Raw genomic sequence first — 10,172 nt, forward strand, 5'->3', positions numbered from 1 at the left:
TAGTAATTTGGTGGATTTGATAAAAATTGGTTAAATTTTGTTAATTTTTTATTTTTTTTAATTTTGAATTTGAGTTTAATCGGTAATCGTTCGGTTTATGAATGTTGTGTGGATCGAATCGTCCGATAACCGTGATAATCGAGTGGTTATCGATGATAAATTGAACCCTGTGTGTGAGATCTTTCTCTTGTGGGAGATTACACCTATGATTTGTAATTACATTATTAAAAATAAAATTAAGGATTTAAACCCAAAATCCTCCCCTCCAAACAAAAGATTTACTGTGTTTGTTTTAGAGCAACCAGTTACGGCCATTTTACTATTACACCTAAACTTGTCTTCTGCCCTAAGTATCCACTAATCACTAGCATTTGAATTCATTATGCAATTCTTTGAGTAAAAGAAATTGCTATCGATCTATTTCGAATGCAAGAATTTTCCAGTTATTCCTGTTTCCCTATAAACCCATACTTGCAGAACAGGGCTAGGTTTTCAGTTTTCACTGACCGTGAATCACCACACCGGTCCCTGTCCCCAAGCGAATATCACCAACAGCTGTACCAGCAGGGGGCATTTCGGAAAACACGCACCGGATGTTGAGGCGTCACGTCGACTCCCTCGCGGCTAGAAACGCCACCCATATAACCCCACCCGCACCGAGGCGCGGAGGGAGGGAAGCAGCTGCGTTCGGGAGCAGAGTAGAGTGTGTCGTCGCAGTAAAAACAGGGGAGGGGAGGGAGACGCAGCACATGCTTTAAGTCTCACCCCCACCGCCCCAGATCTCCGCCCTCCCACTCCCCATCGCCCGGTGCCCCCGCGGCCGCCGCCGTCCGGAGCGAGATCGGCGGATACACAGGCGCGGCTGTATCTGTCGGTGGGAGACTGCGTGTCGGTGAGGCGGGTGGGAGGAAGGATGGCGGCGGGCGGCAGATCCGTCGCTTGCTGCGCTGCGGTGCTGCTCGTGGCCGCGCTGCTGCTCTCCGCACCGGCCACCACAGGTTCGATTCTCTCTCTCTCCAGTCCTCGCTCTGGTCCTGCTTGTGCCGCGAATCCGTGAGCTAGTTAGATCCGCGCGCCCGATCGCCGTGGCGTCTGATGCAACGGGGTCAGAGGGCCGCGGTGATGCTTTCGCTCCGGGGCATTCCGTTGCGCGCTGGCCAATGCGCCCCCCGTTTCGTTGGTACGGTCAGTGTCGGTGCTTTCTAATTTTGATCCCATTGGCTTCCAATTCAACTCGATCTTTCGTGCTTGCCCGAATTGTTAAGAATCTAAGTAGGTTAAGTATCCCACAACCGGGAGAAGTGCACACATGGAGCTGCCCTCTCAGACTAATCACTTAACCAGTGCCATTGTCTGCTGAATCCTGTTGCGAGCTGCTCCATGCCAAGCTCCTTGATGATAGATCTGTTCAAGAAGGGAGCAATTTAATCAAGATGTTAGTAATTATTAATTCTAATTCACTGTAAAGGGATCCAGTGGCGAACTTAATTGTGTAGATCTTCGAAATTGGAATTAGGATGTAGCATAGACTTCATCTACTGTGCCAATTCATTATTCATGCTTCTATGTTTGGGATCTGTATTTGATGTGAACCCTTTGTTTGCTCTGCAGAGGCTTATGATTCTCTGGATCCAACCGGTAACATCACTATAAAATGGGATATTATGCAGTGGACTCCTGATGGATATGTCGTAAGTAGCATCCCCACATCAACAGCTGTATCTCTTTCATCTTCAACATAGTAGGCCCAGATCTTTTCTATCAAATAGGCCAGTTTCACTTTCACAATATAAATTATGTAACATGGTCAATGGCTGAATTAGAAACATACATTACATATAACAAGAGTAGCATCCAAGTTTTGTGTCAGTGGCATGTTATGCATGCTGGTTCATGACTTCCTGTAAAATGTCTCCTGCAGGCTGTTGTCACAATGTTCAACTACCAACAATTCCGGCACATCGGGGCACCTGGGTGGCAGCTGGGGTGGACATGGGCAAAGAAGGAGGTCATATGGTCCATGGTTGGGGCACAAACCACCGAACAGGGTGACTGTTCAAAATTCAAGGGCGGTGTTCCCCACTGCTGCAAGAGAGATCCAACAATTGTTGATTTACTTCCAGGCACTCCATACAACATGCAAATTGCCAATTGCTGCAAGGCAGGAGTTATAAACACCTTTAATCAGGACCCAGCAAATGCTGCTTCCTCCTTCCAGATTAGTGTAGGTCTTGCTGGGACTACCAATAAGACGGTTAAGGTGCCGAAGAACTTTACTCTTAAGACTCCAGGTCCGGGGTACACATGTGGGCGTGCTATTGTTGGCAGGCCTACCAAATTTTTCACCGATGATGGGCGCAGAGCAACCCAAGCTCTAAGTAAGTTGCTGATCTATTGCTCCTTTTACGCTATGAGTTGCTTGTATTCTTTGTGGAAATGAGTTAACAAGCTAAACTCATTGTATTATTCAGCATGTTCCTATTGTTAATCATTATTTCAAAATGCTGGGTTACTTTACTTGTAGGATTAATGAAAAGAATGAAAACATTGTAGTGAAAGGGGGTTTGTTCTCAAATGGGAGACCAGGTTCATCACCTAGGAATATAATCGATGTTAGTTGATATTTGTTGAAAATAAGTTACTGCTAGGCCTAATAAAATGTAGCCTATTTTCAGTTACTTTGTTTTCCAGCAAATAATGTAATTCACACAATCATTGGAAAGGTTCCATACAAGTTGTTGTTTTGTCTAAGTTTTAGAGCAAGGAGTTTATTTATTTATTTGACGGTTCTTAACAAACTCTATCTGCAGTGACATGGAATGTGACCTGCACGTATTCCCAATTTCTTGCTCAGAAGACTCCATCCTGCTGTGTATCTCTTTCATCGTTTTATAACGACACAATTGTGAACTGCCCAACATGCTCTTGTGGCTGCCAAAACCCAAATGGGACAAACTGTGTGAAGTGAGTTAACCTACTTTTTACTCTTAATATGCTTTGTATTAAGGTTCTATTTTTTCTTTGTAAAGGTTCTAATGAGTTCGGTTGCATTTTGCAGTGAGAATTCACCTTATCTACAATCTGCAATTGATGGCCCTGGCAAATGGACTGGCCAGCCTCTTGTCCAATGCACTTCCCACATGTGCCCTATAAAAATACACTGGCATGTGAAGCTCAACTACAAGGAATACTGGAGAGTGAAAATCACTATCACAAACTTCAACTTCCGCATGAATTACACACAGTGGAACTTAGTCGTTCAGCATCCAAACTTCGATAATATCACTACGCTCTTTAGCTTCAACTACAGACCACTTACCCCATATGGGGGTGGCATAAGTAGGTTAATTTGTGTTATTTTAAAAAAGAAATCAAAATGAACCGCCATCCCTCTCTCTCTCTAATGTTGTTTGCTCATTCCATTTCAGATGATACAGCGATGTTCTGGGGTGTAAAATTCTACAATGATTTACTCATGCAAGCTGGTAAACTTGGGAATGTGCAATCAGAACTGCTTCTCCGTAAGGACTCCCAGATGTTCACCTTCGATAAGGGATGGGCCTTCCCACGCCGAGTGTACTTCAATGGTGATAACTGTGTCATGCCACCTCCCGATGCATATCCATGGTTGCCCAATGCAAGCCCCCTGACAAAACAACCATTGACACTACCACTTTTGGTATTCTGGGTTGTGTTGGCAACTTTGTTGGCTTATGCATGATGAATGGGATCAAGCGATTTAGCGAGCTTCACCTTTATGTCAGATTCCATGAGGTGCACTGCAACAAGTCATTTGTTCATTCAATTCCACGGTTGCACAGAAGAGAGAGAAGAGATGGCGCACCACGCAGAGAAAAGTTGATATGTGTGTGTTTTGTAAGTTAAAAGGGCCAAAATGTATTTCTTGTTTGGTACATACTGGACACAGCACTTTGGTGAACTTAGTTACTGCAAATTAGGTAATTACAGCTGCACCTTTTGTATTTTATAGCAAACCCAGAATTTTTCGTTGAATTATATGACTGCGCTTCTTGTAATAAACGTATGGTTTTCCTAATAATATTTTGTAAGATTTGTCAAGCAGAAAGGATGTTGGTTGAGATCAATAAGTTCTGTTGTCTTGATTCATTTTGCTGCTCATTGAACCAAAAGGGCATTACACAAGATCAGAGAACAAGAGTTAATGCAGCGCCTGTCTATGCGGATAGAAACCAGAAACCACAATCACTAATTTGCATCATCAATTAAGATGTGACCGAGCTCGAATATTATTAATCGTATCAGTAGTAGAGGCCTAGCACTAGAAACATCACATAGAGCCTGGGTTGCTTGAGAATTCAAAGAGCTAAGCTACTTGGGTACTGCGCGCTGCCACTTTTTACTGGTAAAAAGTACATGACGTTATCCAATGAATGTTATATTATGAAAGTATTTTTTGAGCCAAATCTACATGTATGATTTTAAGGTTTTCAATCTAAATATTTTGAATGCTTTTGTTGGTCAAAAATACTTAATATTTTTGGACAAGACACGGTCTTCTATGTATAGCTTTGATCATTATTTTGTATTAGGACATATTCATAAAATTTAATGAAATTGTGATATTATGAAAGCGTTTTTCAAGACCAATCTATATGCATGATTTTAAGATTTCTAATATAAATATTTTAATAGTTATTGTTGGTCAAAGTTTTAAAAAAATTACCGAATCTTGTCCAAACGTCATGTTTTTTTATGTCAGGTGGGAGTACCATTTAGAAGCAATTCTGAGAAGAACAACAGAAAGATGACAAACTGATTGCTGTGGGAATTTATGTCTACAACTAGTTGGAGAATGACCTGATGGGGGCTCTATAATTTGTTCTGCTGAGTGAAGACCCTACACAACATATATCCTTTAAAGTACTTGTCTCAAGGCAGCCTAAGTACAGACCTACAGATTCAATAATTTATCAAACCAGAGCAACGAGCACTACTCAAATTTAAAACCAAACAACAACAATGAACATAACAATATTACAGCAAAATACATCATATCAACAGCAGCAGACTAATTAATTGAAACAACTTACCTAAGATTGGATGTGGGATCGGATTACTCCAAAACATCCGCTTGAAAGGAAAAAAATCAGGCCTTCTTTGAAGGGAATTTGAAGGGAACCATGATTTGGCTTGTGCGCAGCTTCATGGTGCGCAGCTTCAGAGATCAGAGGAGAGCATATGCCACCCATGGTCCGGTATAAATATCCATGAGGAAGATGCAGTGCAGTGGAAGGACGGGCTGATGGTTCGCCCGTAGCTTTTGGTTTGTTGGCTAGTTGCTGTTCAAAGCAAACCCTAGCTTGAAGCTCCTCACCCTCACCTTCCACATGTCGGTTTTTGCTACCCCTTTAAGCAATGCCATCCAAGTGCACCCTTCCAGGTTACTCAGAACACATGAGAATTCACCAAGCCTTCACGGGTGACGGTGAAACACTTGCAATGAAAGGAGCAAAAGATAAAAAGATGGGCCAACTAAAGTAACCTGATAACCTTCTGAAGTCTACTGCCCAACTATCTGCACCTTATTTGAGATTTAGACAGTTTAAGGGAGGCAATAAAATGGAAGAAAACAATTTGATAGATGCTATATTTGTTGATATTTAACAAACAGAAGAAAGCTTTTGATAAATCTCCTGTGATCCGGTTCCACACCTTTTGAATATTGTGAAACAATAAATAACACGAAAGATACTTAGTGATTCAGATAAAAGCAAGATTGACTGTGAAACCACAACATTCAAAAGCAGCAGAGGTGGCATGCAACGTATCTATGCCAGCAGCTGCCTCATGAGGGTTGGTTCCAAGAGAGTAACAAATACATCAACTGAAAGACATCGATGAACTTGTGCCATCAATTGGACAAAAATGTTTGATTTAAAGTATCTAAGAATTTAATATAATAGTGTATCTTGGTTCTGGACAGCAATATGCACCAGGTAAAAATGGGTTGATCCCTCTCAAATGGTTCGTCCACTCAACAAAGCGATCTTCACTTCCTTCGTGCATACAATATGGCAACAACAGCTGATATCCCAATTGCAGCTGCTGGAATTGCCCAGTACCGCATTGCGTTGTCCATCAGCTCGCTGGCAAATCCCATGCCCTGCTCCTTCCTGAAAACCTCCATCTCAGGAATCTCGGGAGGTGGGTCCAATTCCCCAATGAAGTAGTCTTGCATTAACTCCTTGGCACTCTTGCTGTGCCCTGCATCGTCAAATTCTTCCGTGGCGTCCTTACCTTCAAACAGATTTACATATATAGTCAAACAAACCATATAGGAAATTAATACCAGAGACAGGAATACGAAAACAGAATTGGAGTAGCAGTACCAGTTACTGCAAGAAGAACATCAGCACCCCCAGGATGGTCATCCAAATACTTGGTCACATCATAAATCTGCAATGAATTCATCAGCAGAACGTAAGTTCTCCAAGCAGTAAGCATGATCAGTGGAACATATCTCCAAGCAGTACATCCTACTAAAGCTAATTCTACTTGACCCGAAGCTTCTATAGGTGCAATTGTGATGGCAGTTAGAGAATAAAAAAAGAAAGAAAAATCCACAGGAATACTAATTCTGTGTCAGCACAATCATCAATCTACACTTAGATGCATTGTTCTTGCAAGCCGGTAAGCATGCCCTCCGAATCTCCCGTAAGGCCGTAACTCAACAAATCACCAAGCCTCAATCCACATCATAGGCCGTGTGCGGAGGCCAAGCTCGTCCCAAGCATTCCATCGAACACGTTACGCGCGACATCGCATCGAACTCGAACAGTGCGCTCTCCCCCCGCGCGTTTACATCTCTACCTACCACACCTCCATACTACCTACCTACACCGTACGTATCAGAAGCAAGCAAGGCGGAAGAGAAGGGGGTGGCGGCGCTAACCTTGCCGTCGACGACGACCCAGCAGTCGTCAGGGGTGTTGTGGAGGGCGGCCTCCTCCATGCTGTACAGCTTCGTCAGCGTCGGCATCTCCGCCTCCTTCCTCCCCACTCTGTCAATCTAATCCAATCGGCGATGGCCAAGAAGGAAACGGTTATACGAGGGGGACCTACCGCCGCGGCTTGCCGGGGAAGAAGAGAACAGCAGGTCGCGGTTGGTTCTTGGAAGTTGGATCCTCGGCTATCTTGTTGCCGAAGAAGAACGACAAGTTGGGCGCAGAGGGGTAGTTAGGGGAAAGAAATTTTTATAAGACTCGGCTGAGAATAATCCAACGGTTATACGTATAGAAGAGAGAAGAGATAACATATGTCATGCTGAGACAGGGTTTTTCTCATGACCGAACTATATAATTTTTTTTCCGTAGTTAGAGACCAAATTGATTAAAAAATAGTTATTTGTTTATGATCTAGTTAAAATTTGACAACTTGATCAAAACAAGAGCGACCAAATCGGGCACGTCCAAATTTTTTTGGACGCAGCCAAATTTTAGTGTTGAATCAAAGGGTAACCAAATTGGGCATGGCATTAGGCCCGGATTTCGTGTCACAAACCAAACATCTGCTTTGGTCTCGTTAGTGTTATGAGATTCTAGCACGGCCCAGTGCTAATCTGCAGGAGATGGAGGCCTACCCGTGCCTTTAGGCCCATGCACTAATAACTTGAAGCCCAGATCGAATACATCTCTCTTTCCCCGAAGGCCAACCCACACTTCAGGCCCATGGGCTAATGATCCAAAGCCCAGCCCAAGTACGTCTCTCTCTGGGCTACAAATAGTGTTATTTCAGGATTCTAGCTGACTCCGACTAGAAAATAGACATTGCACATACGACTAAAATTAGCATCACAATCCATCTAAAAAAAATAGCGTCACAAGAAAAATACCAAGTTATAGTGAATTTGGGTTCAGGAGACGAAAGTTAGACGTTTAACGTTTGACACTTTTTTTGGCATGTGTGTGATACTTTAATTTATTGTCATGATCGTAGCATGCCACTCTTTCGTAAACATACATCTCATTGGCATAAATTCGTTTCTCACAAACCATAACCTAAATATCAAACAACCCCTGAGTTATAGCAGCTTAAGTCCCTGCATGGAATGAAGAAGAAAATTTGCATGATTTATAAATATTTGCTCTAGTCCCTGCAAAAATAATTCATTTACGAGCATAAGTTTTTTTACCAAGTAACCTTGATGTATGACCTGTCATGATTAAACTATATCATTGATCGTGGCTTGATTTTACTCTCTTGAATCTTAGACTTTATATGAGTTCCACAAAAAATTCTCAGGCAATTTGCGACAATCAAAGAACCCTATATATAGTCACATACACAAAAAAAAAAAACACGGATGGGAAACAAAGAACAAATAGTACTAAAAAAATCCTTATCATTGTTGGTTTCAAAACTCCATTTACTACCGGTTTTAGAGCTAGCAGTGGGTAATGAACAGTGATAGTCTCCGACTATTACTATCGGCCTGGGAGAACAACAGTAAAGAGGGTTATCACTGCTAGCTGGTGGTTTCGACGGATATTGTTTTGCCTCTCCTCTCTCATCTCCCTCTCTCTCCTCTCTGTCCTCCCTCTTTGTCTCCTCCCTTGTCTCTCTCTCCCTTTCAAACATGCATATAATAAGACGTATATTAAATATAAATCAATAATAAATAAATCTTCATTAATATATAGTAATTTATGTCATTCATTAATACATAATAATTAATGTCATCAATTAATATGGTGTCATTTGATGATATGTATGTTGTCAAACCCTTGGTAGACCTTCTCCTCATCACATACTCTGTACCATAAAGTATGGTATCATATGAAGGTCTCTCATACGTCGATGGCACAATCGATTCGTGAAACTCGCTGTTTGGGTTGATAGCATTTTCGTTGAAGAATCCAACGATCTGTTCTTGAATGGCATGTATTTTTGTAGGGAGTAACACACTTGTGCGTTATATGAAGCGCTACGTTTGAATAATTAAAAGAAATAGTCTTTAAACACGTATAGAAATTGAAAAGAAGGCATCGATATGTAATTTCATACCTCATCATTATTAAACCTGACAATGTCTCTGTCTCTATCTCCGCTGAATGCATGCATGAAAGTAAGAACATAAAACCCGCAGAGATTGTTGTCGGGTGGCTGCCTCATACACTTCAAGAGGAAAGGATTCCTCAATGGAATGAATTGAACATTTTTATTTAGTAGGAAATATAAGACATGAATATTTCCTGCATACCAAAAAGTCAGTTTTTACATCATACCGTTTCCTGAATGGAAAGTAGATAACACCTTTTTTTGCAGTATCTTATATATGCTCTTTATGTGAATATGAATACCAATTAACTTAGATGCAATCGAAGAGAAGATTAAATGATTGAGTATACCTGTTTAGCATATCGATGAGGTCTTGATATGTCTTCTTATCTCTTTTTTGTAAGTCTAAGATAATGATCTTGCTCAAGTCTGGGTGGATGACAAGGAGGATCCAATAAAAATATAGGATTATGTCACCATAGCAAATTAGTACTAGAATCAAGTTGCCCATAAAAAGAGAATGCCCTGGCATGCAAACACATACTCAAAGTTGTAGGGTATGAGTACGAATTTCTTGTCTTAGTGGTGAAGCAGACACTTCACTAAGTAGTTCTCGGTAAAGTCTATACTCTCCCTTACAAGTTCCTCATTGACAAGTCCAGAATCAATGAGTCCTACTTTATTATCTAATTTATGTCTACATGCGTGGATGTTCATTCAATGAAAGAGAAAAGTTAGCCATGCAATTTGAAGGTATAAGATCATATAATGTGATTATATACATAAGTCACTTACAGAGTCCAAACTCTGATTATGGCCATGTTGAGGGTATTTTACTTGTACATTTCATACAAGCACTCAAATTTCCCCCAGAAGTAGTCATCCCCGTTGAGAAAATATTCATTTTTTTATCTTATAGGGAACGCCTCCAAACCCATCCTGGACTGTTCCAAGTACTACAAATGTAATCGAAGCATTTGAGTTGTAATGTTATTTTCTATATCTGGTTTGACTAAAGGTTTGCTCAACTGAATGGCTATGTAACATCCAACTTTAGGATTTCCGCTCCCCCAACAAGCCGTGCTAGTTCCTCCACTGTTAATCTAGAAATAGCTAGGAAGTTCCCAATGCTT

At 41.4% G+C, this 10,172-nt stretch overlaps 2 protein-coding genes across 2 annotated transcripts; one reads left to right on the forward strand and one right to left on the reverse strand.

Annotated features, from left to right (window-relative positions):
* Positions 1–654: 654 nt before the first annotated feature.
* Positions 655–3,914, forward strand: LOC133915424 (COBRA-like protein 3). The gene is made up of 6 exons (XM_062358571.1): positions 655–998; positions 1,612–1,691; positions 1,922–2,378; positions 2,811–2,964; positions 3,059–3,339; positions 3,429–3,914. Exons 1-6 carry the CDS (start codon positions 914–916, stop codon positions 3,719–3,721), a joined length of 1,350 nt encoding a protein of 449 aa, XP_062214555.1. The 5' UTR covers positions 655–913; the 3' UTR covers positions 3,722–3,914.
* A 1,962-nt stretch (positions 3,915–5,876) lies between these two features.
* Positions 5,877–7,211, reverse strand: LOC133915425 (cytochrome b5-like). Its single transcript, XM_062358572.1, has 3 exons — positions 6,935–7,211; positions 6,372–6,438; positions 5,877–6,279 (listed from the first exon to the last, which is right to left on the reverse strand). The coding sequence occupies exons 1-3, from the start codon at positions 7,019–7,021 to the stop codon at positions 6,032–6,034; spliced, it is 402 nt and encodes a 133-aa protein (XP_062214556.1). The 5' UTR covers positions 7,022–7,211; the 3' UTR covers positions 5,877–6,031.
* Positions 7,212–10,172: the final 2,961 nt, after the last annotated feature.

The sequence above is a fragment of the Phragmites australis genome, chromosome 4 (assembly GCF_958298935.1).
Source record: "Phragmites australis chromosome 4, lpPhrAust1.1, whole genome shotgun sequence".
NCBI lineage: Eukaryota > Viridiplantae > Streptophyta > Magnoliopsida > Poales > Poaceae > Phragmites > Phragmites australis.

Bases quoted from the DNA above. Each gene is read 5' to 3' on its own strand.
- LOC133915424 (XM_062358571.1), top strand. From the start codon at position 914: ATGGCGGCGGGCGGCAGATCCGTCGCTTGCTGCGCTGCGGTGCTGCTC. The intron at 999-1,611 runs GTTCGATTCTCT...TTTGCTCTGCAG, and splicing joins CTCCGCACCGGCCACCACAG to AGGCTTATGATTCTCTGGAT. The intron at 2,379-2,810 runs GTAAGTTGCTGA...CTCTATCTGCAG, and splicing joins CAGAGCAACCCAAGCTCTAA to TGACATGGAATGTGACCTGC.
- LOC133915425 (XM_062358572.1), bottom strand. From the start codon at position 7,021: ATGCCGACGCTGACGAAGCTGTACAGCATGGAGGAGGCCGCCCTCCAC. The intron at 6,439-6,934 runs GTTAGCGCCGCC...AATTCATTGCAG, and splicing joins GGGTCGTCGTCGACGGCAAG to ATTTATGATGTGACCAAGTA. The intron at 6,280-6,371 runs GTACTGCTACTC...ATCTGTTTGAAG, and splicing joins TGTTCTTCTTGCAGTAACTG to GTAAGGACGCCACGGAAGAA.